This window comes from Colias philodice, chromosome 1 (genome assembly GCF_061535455.1).
Source record: "Colias philodice isolate Cphi_HAF_F1 chromosome 1, ilColPhil1 Martin Lab GWU primary, whole genome shotgun sequence".
Taxonomy (NCBI): Eukaryota; Metazoa; Arthropoda; class Insecta; order Lepidoptera; family Pieridae; genus Colias; species Colias philodice.
In genome coordinates, this window is record NC_143086.1 from 3,119,174 (window position 1) to 3,135,798 (window position 16,625).

Consider the following 16,625-nt stretch of genomic DNA (forward strand, 5'->3'; position numbering starts at 1 on the left):
CAGCAAAAATGGCTTTAATTGTTATATATTGCAGAGAGTAATAAAAACAACGCAGTCCCTTTAATAAATTAGTAGATTAAATATAAATTAACTGTTTATATTGAAAATAAATATTGCAAGATCTCTTGATTAGCTATAATCAAGAGCAAGTAAATCTAAAAGTGTAGTTATTAGTAAAAATTAATTAGCGCACGAATTGCACACTTCATTTATATTTCTGCAAATTTTAAAACAAATATTTTTTCAAAATGTCAAAACTTCAAATATCTCACAAAAAATCTAACTTTTTAATCAATCAATACATCATTAACAACTTAACAGTTCGATGGATCAAAAAAAATCACACAACACATTAAATCGATGAAATTTCGTCAAATCAACCCACCCATACACATGACACATGTGAAAACACAGAACAAATTCAAAATCCAATCCAATCTAATCAAATCAATTTTCAATGCAAGCTTGATCCACCGAACCGAGAGACTGGCCGCACGCAAAACGCAACAAACGCGCCGCAATACGCAACGTCCCTACCGCAGTGGCGTCGCGTCGCGATACATACCCTGTATGAAGCCGGTCAGTGTCGTGGGGGGGCGTGATTGGCGTACGCAACGACGCTTCTTAGATGGCATACCGGACATGTACGCGTCGCTGAGCGGCTCGGCGGCGCTGGCGTACGTGTCCGTGTCCTGCTCGCGCATCGTGTTCCGCGCACGCTCCTGCGCCTGCTCGTTGTACTGCACGTGCCGGTCGCGGCGGAACGTCGCCTCCCAATCCTGGCCCCAGTGCTCGATGATGCTATCCGGCGGCACCTTGGGTGTGTACATACATACATATGGGATGATAAAAGAATGAATAAGTTTAAGTGGTAGTTAAAGTAGGCAGGTATATCTTATTTATTTTTATTAGACTTAGTGAATGACTGGCTTTATGTATCCAGTCATTCGATCCCAAGACTCGTCGTTGGTCGTAGGGCTAAGTGTGAGTGTGATGGGAAAGTAATTTTTAGTTAAAAAACATCACAACAACTCATAATTGTATCTATCATTCTTAAAATAAACAAAGCATTTGCTTTCTGGTCTGGTGGTTACAACTGTGGTATAGTAGTGGTATATTTTTTGTAGTTTTCTTTTCTTATTTCTAGTGTTTTTTTGTTTTCTCTCAACAAATTTTATATTGAAAATGTGTTCCAACGAAGTCAGGAGTGGGGGCCTGGTGACCTAAAATACAGGTAATTTTTATTACCTAGTTTAGGCACCAGTCTCACACTTATTTATATGTACTGAAAATGTGTAAACTTATTTATGTAACTGATGTGAGAAAATAAACTCTTTTTTTTTATTAATAATTTGTGTTTCTAAACGTGTGTAAGATTAATTTCTGAACGCTCATCATCGTTGGAAGAGCGATAGACTTTTAGTTAATGTGAAGCACAGAGCGAATGAAGAACGATCTTTCTCTTTTTTGGGATCGTGGGTGAAGACGGCTATTTCTCTGTTATAAGTTATCTAAAAATTAAGATTTTGGTCTGAAAATAAATCAGAAGAAGTTCAAAAGTGGTTTTCATTAAGCCCCGATCCTACATACATATAGTAAAAAAAGAGAGATAACTTCGAACAAAGGTACATTGCGCCGTTTGTTACGCACCCACACCATGCCACTCGGTTGGCACCCTGGTAGCAGTCTAGTGCGGGTCACGCCATTACTGTGAGCGGTTGGTATTTATTTATAAAATTATATAAAATATAAATGTGACAAGGGATAACCCTGCGCCTCGCAAGTTTAGGTACCGTGCGCTCCTAAACGCCGGGAGTTGGCCTACTACTCTCTTTTTACTATGGTAGATAGCTAGGATATGGCCGCACTATAAAGAACTAGACTCACAATGGTCCTTTAAGAGGCCGTCATAAAATGTCCGAGCCGCGTTGTACCAAACAAATGCATTGAATATAACATCTTATTTCGTTGCAATAATGTTCCGAGTCAATTTTTAAAATGAACACCTTATTTTGTTGCAGTAATGATTAATGTCAATTATAACCCTTAGGTAGGTAGGTAGTTTTGCTGCTTCCAAGAAGCTTATATCTTATACACTGGAGATTTCGGTATGAACATTTGACGTGTAACAAGAAAATTGTTGTGTTCTATCACTTTCACACCTAACTTGGTATTGCCACTGTTAATACGAAGTTTTCCCAAGGCTACTATGTATGCTGTAATATTCTGTGCAAAAGGTTAGTTTTTGTACATGAGTTTGTTGATAAATTGCCAACAACGTCATTCAAAAGCATTGTTGGATGAGACAATTATTATTTATGCTAAATAAAATAAGTATCTGAACCAATTATTAAAAAGCGATATTCCCTGATTATGGGTAGTTACCATAATAAAATTGTAGCAACTCTCACTTTGACAATATGACATAAGTGTCAAAAAAATTGCGTCGCTTCGAATATTTAAGTTAATATTGTTGCGTATTTAATAAATATTTTCCGAATATTAATAATGTATTGCATTGTGAAAAATTGCAGAAGTTTTTGGACACCAAATTCTGGGCTATAATTTCACAGGCAAGTGTATATTTACGTTATTTACAATATTCCTCAATACTCATGCATTTACCTGTTTAGAATCATTTTAATGGCAAAAATCGTCAAATTTATCATCATTTTACTAAGCAATCATGTTAAATAAGTTCTTTTCCTAATACTTTCATCATTTTTCAACAAGTTTTCAGCAAACAAATTTAACAAGTAAGGTAACCATGATGATGGGTTTTTACGGATAGCGACGATAATATATTGCTAAACAATATTATGATGAACATTTAGAACACCATTTTAAAAATTTTTATACTAGTAATGAAACAACACACGACATCGGTATTGCACTCACATATTGAGGTTTGTTCTTTTTTACATTGAAATTTATACTTTTTAACCTAATATTTTTTTGTTTTACGTATTTCAACTTTCCAAAAATGAAATAAAAAGAAATAAATGGCTGTCCATAGTGCCTATCAAGGGTAAAATTTATCAACATGCCAGAATATGCAGTTTGCATTTTAAGCCTGAGGATTACGGTCCAGAAAAAAAATACCTTTTGAAAAGTGCTATACCTTTTTATTTACCACATTCTTGTTACTGCGTCTCAACTGATAAAGTAATTTTAATTATATTATAATTAACCACCATGAAACCATTAGTAACCGTAAGTACAGCTCCTGAAAGACATACGAATTTCTGAGAACTGTAATATCGTTACCACACATCAACACTAGCGATGCAACTCTCCCTTTGGAATATTGAAAAGTTTTAGACTGAAGCTTGAGTAACCAAAACGATGTTTTAATGTATGTAGCACTCATTTTAATTAAAAAATCGTAGTATGAGATCAAAAGTTATCAAGCGTTATTTAAAACTATCATTCTCTACCAATTAAAATGGTATGTCCCTATAAAGATGATAATTATTCATGTAAGTTGACCAGTAATATTATAATATAAATACTGTTAAAAATATATGTCGTTATTATTTATAGACCATGATTTTTAGTTTTTTTTATTTCGAAAAATCCTGAATATACAAACCAGTGTGGTCACCCACAGAAAGAGACAAAAAACAACACTGACGTCATTCAAGGTTATATTTTCTTGTGACAAGTTAATGGTCATAGTGCAATCTCCAGTGTATTAGATATAAGCTTCTTGGCTGCTTCCGATAATTTTTGAGCATGATTGAGAGTCTAATTGTTTATTGTACGTCAATTCGAATTTCCTTTGCCATTTCAAGTCAAAAAAAATATGTTTTTAAACAATTAACTACAGGCTTGTAATATGTAATTAAATAATTTTCTCGTCATTAATTTTACGCCAGTATTATACATTTAGATTTATTCCAATATAGCTAAACTTCGTAAATCCGTTATATCTTTAATATTTATATGGATTATAATATAGTGGCACTCACGAAATTCTCATCCGCCGACGATGCAGAGTCCTCCGATATTGGCTGGTGGTTCAATCTCGGCGACAGGTACATTCTGTAATGCATGCGTATAATATGTAAATTTAAAGTTCTCGTGACAGTGTTAAAAAATTTCTCGAAAGAAATCTTTAAGAGTTGTATTTTATATGTTAAATTAATTAAAGTATGATAAACATCAATATGTGGCATAGATATTTGTTAGGCAACATTTGATCAACATTGTTTACGATGAGCGAAAATGTTGCTAGATATTCCACAACATGGTTTTTAAACATTGTGTCTTATTAGGCTGATGAATTTTAATATGTTAACTCTCTACATAGTAATAAGACATACATAGTAATCTTAATATATATAAATCTCGCGTCACAATGTTTGTCCTCAATGGACTCCTAAACCACTTAACCGATTATAATAAAATTCGCACACCATGTGCAGTTCGATCCAACTTGAGAGATAGGATAGTTTAAGCATGTAGGTACCACGGGCGAAGCCGGGGCGGACCGCTAGTATAAAACTAAGTTGATTTCTCTATCCCTATATCTGTTTAAATCTATAAAACTACGCAACAGATTTTGATGCGGTTATTTTAATAGATAGTGAATGAAGAGGTTTATATATTTAATAACATCTATTAAGATTAAGATATTAGATAAGAGATATTGGGGCGCAGTAGGGATTTAGCGTTACTTCTCTCCGCGCAACAAGTGACCGCAGACCCCGTAGTGCGAAGATTTTGCGACACAGTATAAATTTATAATAACAGGTAAAAGTTGCTTTGATTTACGTAATTCATGTTAGTATTTAAACGTATTCGTTTTTAGGGACGTATGAATGAAATGAATGAATGAAATGAATGAAAAATACTTTATTGCACACTCAATACAGGATTATAAACTAAGAACCATACAACTAACAACATGTACAGAGGGCGGTCTTATCGCTATAAGCGATTTCTGCCAGACAACCCGAAAATTTAAAAGGATTACATTTATGGTGGTGGTGCATTACAAACTTAAAATTTTGATTTGAACTAAAATAGAATTATAATAAATAAATATAAAATATAATTATAACCTAAATAATAAATATACATAAATAATAAATCTATAAATAAATACATCATAATATTAATATATTATAATATATAAATATATATGTTACGGCTAAAGGTAGGTGAGAACATAAACTTAAGATTAGCCGGCTAAACTTAGTTTATTTTCGACGAGGTGTTAATGTTAGTTTGTTCTATCTTTAGCCGGCTAAACTTAAGTGTAACCGCAGGCCCGTGGCTAAAAATGTCGGGGTGGGTAGATTTGGTTACTATAATACATGTAAGGAACAGGGCGAGTGTTTTCTGGCACTTCGCCGGCTGCTGCCGCAGCACGCTCGCTGCGCTCGCTCGGCTCGTGCGGGTCTTAAGAGTTCTAACCTAACCTAACCTAGCCACCAGCTTTCTGCCCTGAGTCGGGGTGGGTAGATTTGGTTACTATAATACATGTAAGGAACAGGGCGAGTGTTTTCTGGCACTGTGCGGGCCCCTCAAGCCCTCCACCGGCCCGGCGCTAACCAAATCTACCCACCCCGACATTTTTAGCCACGGGCCTGCGGTTACACTTAAGTTTAGCCGGCTAAAGATAGAACAAACTAACATTAACACCTCGTCGAAAATAAACCTAAGTTTAGCCGGCTAATCTTAAGTTTATGTTCTCACCTACCTTTAGCCGTGACATATACATACAAATATATACATACATACATACATACATGTGAAACTATAAAAATTATGGGCAAGGAATAAATTGAATTAATTAAAATCGGTAGTTATAATATATAAGATTACAATTGAGATAAATATTGCTTTAATGCATTTTTGAATGCAGTTAATGACTGAGCACGTCTTATCGATTCTGGAATAGAGTTCCAAAGGTTGATTGCAGACACAGTGAAGGAAGAATGGAAGAAATTGGATCTGTGGGTGGGGATGCTTAAGGTAAGTAGATTAGAGGAACGAAGGGTAAGGCTATTTTCACCGAGGAATTTAAAATTTTCTTTAAGGTAACATGGGGTTTTAGGATCAAATAAAACTTTGTACAACAAATGCAGGATATGAGCATTCCGGCGGATGCGGATAGGAGGCCACTTGAGCTTGGCTCGGAATTCGGACACATGATCATATTTGCGTAGTCCAAATATGTAACGTATGCATACGTTTTGGAGTCGCTCAAGGGAGTCAAGTTGCTGTTCGGAAAGGTCAGGGTAGGAAATGTCAGCATAATCTAGGATAGGAAGGAGTAAAGTCTCAGCAAGCGATACTCTTGTAGGAATGGGCAGAAAATTGCGCAATCGACGAATGGAACCTACAGCGCCATACATTTTTTTCCGTAGCGTCTCTATTTGCACATTCCAAGACAAGTTCATATCAAGATGGAGCCCAAGATTTTTAACAGACTCACTAAAAGGAATATGTGATCCACCAAGAATTAGCTTTGGTAAGCTGTTCCAATCTAGCTTGGCTGTCATTTTGCGGCTACCAATTATGATGGCTTGAGTCTTAGCCGGGTTAACAGTCAGACCGTAATTGTGTGACCAGGTAGCTATAGTATCTAAATCAGCATTTGTACGTTGTATAGCTTCTGAAATTTCGGAAATGGCTGTATGCGAGTAAATTTGCAAATCATCTGCATACATATGGTAGGGAGAAGTTAAATTATAGGAAATTGAGTCAATAAATATTGAGAAAAGGATTGGTGACAACACGCTACCTTGAGGGACACCGACACTTAAGTCACACCACGACGATAGAACGTCATCAACTTTAATACGTTGCCGGCGCCCCTGAAAAAAGCTACGGAACCAATCAATGGCTGCCGATGAAATATTAAGAGAAGCAAGCAGACCCAGCATAATATCATGATCGACTGAGTTAAATGCGTTACTAAAATCTAATAACGTGAGAATTGTGAGCTGCTTGTTGTCCATTGCTTGGCGAATATCGTCGGTGACTTTAACGAGTGCAGTGGTCGTGCTATGGCCTGGACGGAATCCGGATTGGAAGGGATTGAATAAGTTCTGTTTATTTAAAAATGAACACAACTGTTGTTGAACAAGTCGTTCCAGGATTTTAGAGAGGAAAGGCAGTATTGATATAGGACGGTACTCATGGAAGGATGAAGGATTAGCTTTTTTTTAGACGTATGTATATGGAAATGGAATGGAATTGGGGATGGCCAAGGAAAGGTCACAATCTTCTAGTGTAGGCGTTCCCATCACCATCAGTCTCAAACACAATAGTTATAGTATTACATAAGTATTTCTAAATGACCAGTTATAACCATAATAATTAATGTTATTCGTAGCCTTAGATTACAAAATAAAAGACAGATGGAGCGTTGCCGAACTAAACCGAATAATTTATCGTCATTTCCATAAAGCTATGTGTGCTGTCATTTCGCCGATGCACTGTACGTACACGGTGCTTCTGTGTGGGTGTTATGTTACCAGATATTGAAAATTTTCCCAATATTTTCCCCGACTACGGAAGAAAGAGGGTTATGTTTTTCGAGTGTAGGTATGTATGTATAATATTTCTTTGACACGCCCTGCAGTATAAACTGTTGGATCGATTTTGAGTTGTGACTTATGAGGTGTCATTGCAATCATCTGAATTATGAAGGTAGCTGTGGTGGTAGTGACGTAGGCTACATAAATTATTAGCAGTCATGTTTTAATTTTTATTTTAATATAAATTCGGGTTTTTGATATTATTTTATAATATTGTAAAAATTATTTTATCACCTATATACTAAAGTTATACATGGACAAAATAATTTTATTCAATTTTTATTACTTAAATAAATTACATTAAAAAAAGTTTTTATTTTTCAGAACATATGAATGCGAATAGCGGTAGTTTTTAGTCGAGAATGCGGGACATTTTATTTTCATCATATCACATGAATTAAATCGCAAGCGAAAACGATGCTTTTTATAAAAGTAACAAAAAAATGTATAATGCTTTTTAAAATAATCTAATAATGACCATGAACTTTTATTGCACTATACAAATAATCACATTCACGATCGAAAAATCCAACAGCACTACCCCGAATATCTTTTAACCATTTTACCCCTAAAAATGGCAAATTCATTTTCAAAATACTGGCAGCATACGTTGAAGTTTTGAATTCCTTCGTATTTGTAAAATTATTATTTGTATACAAAATTAAATAAGCCAAATAATCTACAGAAAATCTGTAAAACGATGTTTTATCTTTTTGTTTGTTTTCGGGAACAAGTTTTACAGCGTTTTAATATCACAAGACAGCATTTTTTTACTAAAATAGCAAACCCCTTTTGACGTATTGCATGACACTAGAATCGCTATAGCACTAGCGGAGGAACGTATTCGTTTTTAATTTCGTATTTTCTTTGACAAGGGCGATGAATGATTGACATGCTCCATCTGTATTTTATTTTGTAATCTAAGTTCGTAGCTATCACGATATATTTATGGTAGACCGGAAATTGAAGCAGTTTCACGTTAGTAGTGTTGCATGAAGTGTCTATCGCTGGTTTTTGTTTAACGTTTGGAAATTCATTTACACATCCCCCTCTACAGTTTTACTACACGAGGTATGTAGGACTCCACTAAAACCCATCAGTGGCCACCGTTCATTTTCGGCGACAGGGGTTAACAGCCAGGCTTGTAAACCCGCCGCCTACATGGTGAGTGCCGCAACTTGGCGACTCGACAAGCCCATAAGATGGTAATAGGCGACGGTATCGCAATATGATAACGCCGCCTTATTACCGGGCTATCCACCTTCTATCGCAGGGGGGGCCGGTTTACTTGCAGCGAGCATAGCTGCAGTATACTCGTCTCTACGTAAACCTCCCCCTGTGCTTGTTCGTTGGCTATCGTCTCAAGGATGACGTTGAGCGTAAAGACACCTGCGTTTGCCTGGTCTGCGTGGGCGCAGAGGATCCGCTGCTGGGTCATTCTCCCTGGCCCTCTCTACGTCCTCCGCCAGGACGGCCGCTTCAAGGTGCCAGGGTGAATTACCGGCTATAATGCATACCGCATCGTACGAAACGGTGCAACACTTATGGCTATCACTCGCTGCGACCGCCTTAGCACAATTGTGTTGGGCGTTAAAACCTTGTCATGCCATATTGGGCACCCGTACAGCGCATGTGAGCGCACAACTCCAGCAAAGAGTCGGCGACATGACTATGACATATTTTTATAGCTATGCAACAACGTAGAACAAGCCTTATTATTAATAAACACTGAGTAGAGCAAGAATAACATTACTCCTAAGCTTAATGTAAGAGTCATTAAATTCAGTATCAATAAACTAAGGAAGTAGTAAACTAATCCAAATCTACTCTCGGAATAAAGGTTAATATTTCACATTACCTTGTTTAAGGGGTGATTAAGCATACAACAAAGGTGTATTTTGATATTTTGACCTATTATACAAGACTCACACTTTTCCTACTTTACGCGCGTTATCGATTTGACACTGGAATATCTTGAAGATGGTGCATTTAAAACACGCTTTTTAAGCACACTGTTGTAATAATATGGTGAAAGATGATCTAGCTGGCGATGCAAGAGGTGGCTTTCTACCACCTCACCTTCAAGTATGCTGAAATTAGAACATTGGCCCGTAGAAAGCATAGTAGTAGAGCCATTGATTGTACTCATGTAAGAATATCGAAGGTCGGTGGAGATGTAGGGCAATATCACATAACAGTTCCATATGTGCAAGTGAGTTATTTAGTATAGTAACAATAGTAGGTACAAGTAGCGTATTTACAAACTATACATAGCCAGAACGCAACCATAGGAAACTGCTCGTGTATACTTTGTAATGCTGTTTTTAAGTTTGTTATTACAAAATATACACGAATTTTGCGTACTGATCGTGTATACTTTGTAACGCGGATGCTTGCTTCTTCGTTCCAAACTATACACGATCAGTACGCAAAATATAACTAAATATACCTACTACATCACTTACGCTTGAGTGAAATAATAAATAAGCGTAGGCAATCAAAGACTTGTACAGCTATATCTATCTACTTTTATTCTTCTCGATTGATTCAGTAAAATATGGAATAAAATTATTATGTATTAGATGAGCTTAGAAAAATTAATAGGTAACAGATATAAGGGTTACCTGTGTGTTAGGTTAGGTTCGTGTTTTTTTTAACTACACAAAAATAGAAGCCCCGCGAAGCGGGGCTCCGTCGCCTTGCAACCGTCTTCTTCTGGACTTATTAGGTTCTTACATTTTAGCACTATTGTCAATTGTAAGTCGTGCAGTATAGTCGGGAACGAAGACACAAGCATCCTCGATACAAAAAATATACGACCAGTACGCAACATTACATAGTACATACACAATACACATGCATTTTGATAATAGATTTCAAAACAGCAATACAATAATATAAACGCGAGCAATGGAAAGACGCCGCGCTTACTCCGAAACATACACGATTAGTCCGCATGCGTACTGGCGCTGTATATTTTGGAGCGCTATTCTTACTTACTTCACTACAAAGTATACGCGAGTACTTGCGTACTGCTGTTGTATAGATTGGAAGGACTTTGTAAAAAAGTTATTTCCAAACTATACGCGATTAGTTTCACACCGTTGCGTACTGGCCTTGTATAGTTTGGAAAGACGCGTACAAGTAGGCCTTTCTTTGACACAATTCAATTATCGTGATCATTTTCATGTATTTTTGATATAATAGAGAATATTTAAAGAAAGTTGTTTGAAGCAAAGATTTGAACAATTGGAATTTAAAGACTTTTAGGTGATGCAGGTTATACTTGCAGTCCTGATTTGTTTACTCCAGTCCAAAATACAACTACACAGAAGGATCCAACTACGCCGTTAAACCATGTAGCGCCAACAATTAATTTTTACGCCGAGTTTAGACTCTGATTAGCTTACTCCTTGTCTATTCATAAAGAAATTAGCTACTGCCAACGTAAAACTTGGAGTTAAATTAATCTAACTCAGATCCTTTAATACGATCGACCTTGTCGTCGTCGTCGCTGTAGAGTTTATTGCTTAAATCAAAACCAAAGCGAGGGTTGTAATACGATAGTATTAGCGACACTGATCCTTTTCTCCATACGCCACGCGCCTGTTTGCAGTGAAGCGCGCCGGTAATGGGGTTATAGAGCATTGTCTTGCGACAATATTTAAAAGCTCTGAAAAAAAGTAACCTTAGAATAGTATTTGTATTATTGTTTGGGACTTTTGGTTTGGTCTACTTCAAGTACTTCTTGAAGAACGAACGCAGTTTAATCTAATTTGAAAGATAGTATTGGTCACATCTCAATTTATAGCCCCAAAATTATTTGATTTGGGGTTATCTACCAAGAACCTACCTAAAATAATGAATACTACTGCTAATTACCTACTAACCTACTAAGAGAGCGACTGACTGCGAGTGACGAGAAATCAATATACCAGCGATAGACAAATATAAATTTGAGTTACTTAAAGTACAAAAAGAGCAGCTTCATAATATTTGAGCGCCTTAATATTTGATTGAGTGACAACATTATGTCCTGCATTTTTTTTTTTTAATATTTGGCTTATGATTAATTTATACTGAGCGGAATTTTGCCTTAGATGAGGTGTTTCAAATAGAAAAAACCACTGAAATATGCAATAACGTGCAGAGTAGGTACTATGAGTTTATCAAATAACGATTTGAAGAAACACTACCAGCCAATCAAATTAAATTATTAAAGGGTAAAATGGAAAAGTATATTCCAGTGTTTGCAATTTTAATATCTTAAATGGATTAATCACATCCATTTTTAGTACGCTCAATCTGTATTTTATAATCAACATTAAATTCTTCGCTTTAGTTTATTTGTCGCTTAGTCAAATTCATACCGCTCGGCTCAAGTTATCATATTATACATTATGTATATCATTTCATAAATATTATTCTCTCTTTAATAAATATATATATATATATATATATATATATATATATATATATATATATATATATATATATATATGAAAAAGAAACTGTAAAAAAAGTCACTATCAATGTAAAGTTATTTGCCATTTCTGCATCAACGTTCTTCCTTATCGATCGTTTGTTTAAAAATAGACTATTTATTTATACATTTTATTATGACAAAATAATTTATATAGTTAAAAAAAACACGCTTAATGTAATGAAATTATTGTATCCCATCCTTGATGAGTGCATAATCGAGTTTAAAGACGTCGGTTACATGCCAACATCCCGACATACACAATATATGTGAAGATAACAAGAGCGTGTTATGCAAATGAATGAAGACAAATTATTATTTTTGAAGTGTAACTTCTTTAGGCGCGTTGAGAGGAAAATTTAAAGATCGCGTCATGGCAATGCTGTCACGTCATCGTAAGGCGACGATTTGGTATCTTTGCATCTTGCCAAGAATTTTCACTTCTGACATTCGGCACACACGCTCTTTTTAAAGTGAAACTTTTAATACATCGTCTCAAACTTTTTGGTCTGTGTAGCGCATGTCGCGTGACGGTCGGCTGCCGAGTAGATATAAAGCAGTGTTCGGAAAGTTTCACTATTACCGTGGTTTCATAAAACCACACAACATTTTTTTCTGTTTTTGGACAATTCAAAAACATAGTCTATTTATTTAAATAGATTATGTTTTTGTCTATTTAGACAAGTATTAGAGTTTGAGTTTGAGTACACCTCCGTATTAAATTACCTTCGGCTGCTTCCCGAGCTGCCCTCTTCGTCACTAGAGCTGGTCGAAATGCACGGCGCCGAAAAGCGGCCCTTGCGCTCCTTGTGAGCGTCGCCATTGCTCGTCGGCGCCGGGTCCGCACTCGATGATGCGCTGAAATATATAATCCATACTTACTAATATTGGATAAATAGGGCGAGATTTCAATCAATTTCATCCTAAACTTGTTTGACGGTGTAAATTTCTATGGGCGAATCCATACTAATATTATAAATGCGAAAGTAACTCTGTCTGTCTGTCTGTTACTCAAAATATATAATCCATACTTACTAATATTATAAATGCGAAACTAACTTTGTCCGTCTGTCTGTTACTCAATCACGCCTAAACTACTGAACCAATTTTCATGAAATTTGGTATGGAGATATTTTGATACCCGAGAAAGGACATAGGCTACTTTTTATCTCGGGAAAATGAAGCAATCCCGGAAATCCCACGGGAACGGGAACTATGCGGGTTATTTCTTGACTGCGCGGGCGGAATCCTAGTATATAATATACAAATACGTGAATAAAACTTTATTAAACTTTTTGTATGCATTTAAGTGCATTGGAAATAAATACGTTTGCTATATTTCTTTCAATTAAATAATAAGATATTTATTGATAGCAGAAACATCGCTCCGTGCCGGGATAAGTATCGTCTCTTGAAAAGATCGTAAATATTACACTTATTATCGATATATAAGCCTACTACACTTTTAATCTTATATACAAATTAGTAATGAGCGGAAAGGTCTGTTATCAAACGCGTTGATACAGGAACTCTATTCATCCATTGAGAAGTTTGTTTTTGTATATATATTTACTAGCGATGGGTGCCAATTTTTTTTTATTGGATAAATAGGGCGAAATTTCAATCAATTTCATCCTAAAGTAGTTTGACGGTGTAAATTTCTATGGGCGAATCCCTACTAATATTATAAATGTGAAAGTAACTCTGTCTGTCTGTTACTCAATCACGCCTAAACTACTGAACCAATTTGCATGAAATTTGGTATGGAGATATTTTGATACCCGAGAAAGGACATAGGCTACCTTTTATTGCGAAATATGTACCACGGGCGAAGCCGGGGCGGACCTCTAAAATGCATGTGCAATGCGGAGTGAAAAATAAATCAACGGGTTTTTCTTTATTATATCTACTCACCTTCGATTCTGGAAGGAGCCCATGGTGCATCGCGGGACCGTTATCTCGTTATCTGACCCGTTAGCTTCCATGGGGACGTTGTCATCGCCCTGTTTAATAAATATTACTTTTTATAAGATGCTTTTAAAATTACATAATTTTATGTGCTACAATTTATAATAAAATGGACCTATATAAGCAATTAATCAAATCAGTGAAATTTTAACTGATGAAACAAAGCGTGGTAACAATTAATAAAGAATACATACCATTGTCACTTCGCCGTTAACGAAGGAATGCAATCGATCGCTTATCTGTCCGAACAGCCGGTCAACTAGCGGATGGTCCGAGAAGTCAACCCTTTGTTCTAGCTCTATCATATTCCCAACGGGGCAGGTGATGTCTCCTCTGGATATAATCTCTTGTATTCTGCGTCTGTCTATCTGCGCACTTGTCTCCACGGTCGCCTCCTCCTCAATCTCTGCCAATGTCTCCCCAACTGTCTCCGCAATTGTCTCCGAATCAGACTCCGCACATGCCGCCGCACACACTTGCGCACTTGTCTCCTCAATCATCTGCATAATAGACGGCGCACATTCCAGCGCACTCATCTGCGGCATCGTCTGCACACTTTCCTGTGATGTTGTCTGCGAACTGCTCTTAGGCTTCATCTGTGCGCTTGATTTTTCCTTTGGCTGTGCGACTGTCCTTGCTTGCGCACTGTCCTGCGCACTCGCCTGCGCACTCGCCTGCGCACTCGACTGCGCACTGGCCTGCGCCCTCGCCTGCGCTCTCGCCAGCGCTCTAGCCTCTGCGCGAGCGTACTCACGCATCTCTGCCTCATCGCTCGACTCGTCGCTTGGTGTGGTGGCGTCGGGCAACATCCTCACAAACTGCATGTTGTGTACTGGGCAGTTTCGCACGCGGTTCAGAAAGCCGAATATGTTGTCCATGCATACGCTCATCAGCAAGTCCCTGAGGGTTTCGTCTACGTTGGCGACGGCGTCAATCTGAAAAAGTGTTGAAATATAAGACAACAAAAATAGATTTATTTTTAGACAGCTTAATCTATCGTATCACAAAAGCGAAGATTAGACAGTAGCATACACATTTATACAAAATAATAGAGTGTACTTTAATGTATTAAATACATAACAACATGACACTTCAAATCTATTACAAAGTATATAATATCCATCGATACTCACAATAAAGGACCGATATATGACCCTGACCCCCTCGGTGCCTTCGGTGCAGCAGTGGGCCATGTAGCCGCACACCTCAATGAACATCCTGGGGAAGATCAGGCGGAACCGGTCCATGAACTGCTCCGGGTTGGTGATCTTCACGCAGTTCATGACTTGGCCCATGAAGCGGCCGAGCACGACGCGCATCGTCTCCACTATGTCCACGTTCCGGCGGATCGGCGTCATCTCCGGCTGATAAAAAACATTTCAAACTCAAACTCAAACTCAAACATTCATTTATTCAATTAGACTACTATTTAGCACTTTCGAATCGTCGTTACATAAGTATTTTTAACATTTACCACCGAGTCGGAAAGCAGTAATCTATGGAGAAGGATCGGCAGGAAACTCCATAGTTGCTCTTTGCATTAGAGTTATTGTCCAGTTGTAATTTTCAGCGTTCTTTTTGTAATTACTATTTAATGTAATGCTCAATCATTGTAAAATGTTTCTCGTTTAAAAATAATTATTGACGCTACATCGTGCCGGGGCAGGGCCGTGTCTGAGCCGGGAAACAAATGAAACAATATCCATCGACCCCGTCCAAACACGGCCGAGCCACGATCAGACATGAATCACACACAAAAGTATACAATTAAGGTTTGATAGAGCCCCGACCGGGCCGGTCGCAAAACGGTGTAGCGTAAATCATCATCATTCAAAACCAGTCCTACTAATATTATAAATGCGAAAGTTTGTGAGGATTGATGTGTGTGTGTGTTTGTTACTCTTTCACGCAAATACTACTGAACCGATTACAATGAAATTTAGCACACACATAGAGGGTAACTTGGATTTTTTTTTATTGGTAATAGGGAAGCGCTTGACCACAATCTCGCCTGATGTTAAGCTGAGATGTGGTCTAAGATGGAACGCGCTTCCCCAGGAGGTACCTGTTCACTCTACGCTTGAAGACCCCCATTAACACATACGGTTTCAAGATAGGTTTAAAGCGGAAGTCGCGGAAGAATTCTAACAAATACCCGCAGCCCCATCATTAAAGCGGCGCGACGGAACACAGTGGGGTTTTAGTCGGTAAGAATCCGACATAACCCACCGCTCCTTCCCCGGGGGCCGTGGGTATCTTTGGAAGATTTCCCCACTATAAAAAAAAAAGGTTTAAAGCGGAAAGCTAGTTTGTCCATAACTTGCAACTCACCACTCGTCGCAGGAACCTCTCGTGCCTGCGGAATATAGCGTCCACGAACACCTCCCCGTCGCCGGTGATGAAGTCGTGGTTGAGCAGTTCACGCGCGTACGCGGCCAGCGGCAGGCGCAGCGGCACAAGGTCGCGGGGCGTGAGGAACCGCCCCGTTGTGAACGTACTCGACTCGCGCTGTACACGACATTTATCTTAATCTTAATACTATTATAAAGGCGAAAGTTTGTAAGTATGGATGTTTGTTACTCTTTCACGTAAAAACTACTGAACCGATTACAATGAAATTT

The 16,625-nt window shown here is 37.6% G+C and overlaps 1 protein-coding gene across 3 annotated transcripts in view; it reads right to left on the minus strand.

The window, feature by feature from the left end:
• Window positions 1-16,625, minus strand: part of LOC149491048 (uncharacterized) — a 73,322-nt gene that overhangs the window by 5,432 nt on the left and 51,265 nt on the right. For all 3 annotated transcript variants that reach the window (XM_089695698.1, XM_089695693.1, XM_089695705.1), the window contains exons 16-22: window positions 16,336-16,512; window positions 15,138-15,368; window positions 14,199-14,939; window positions 13,951-14,039; window positions 12,763-12,894; window positions 3,972-4,044; window positions 566-815 (exon numbers count right to left, since the gene is read on the minus strand). In XM_089695698.1, coding sequence (XP_089551824.1) covers window positions 566-815; window positions 3,972-4,044; window positions 12,763-12,894; window positions 13,951-14,039; window positions 14,199-14,939; window positions 15,138-15,368; window positions 16,336-16,512 — 1,693 coding nt within the window. The remainder of the gene's footprint in view (window positions 1-565; window positions 816-3,971; window positions 4,045-12,762; window positions 12,895-13,950; window positions 14,040-14,198; window positions 14,940-15,137; window positions 15,369-16,335; window positions 16,513-16,625) is intronic.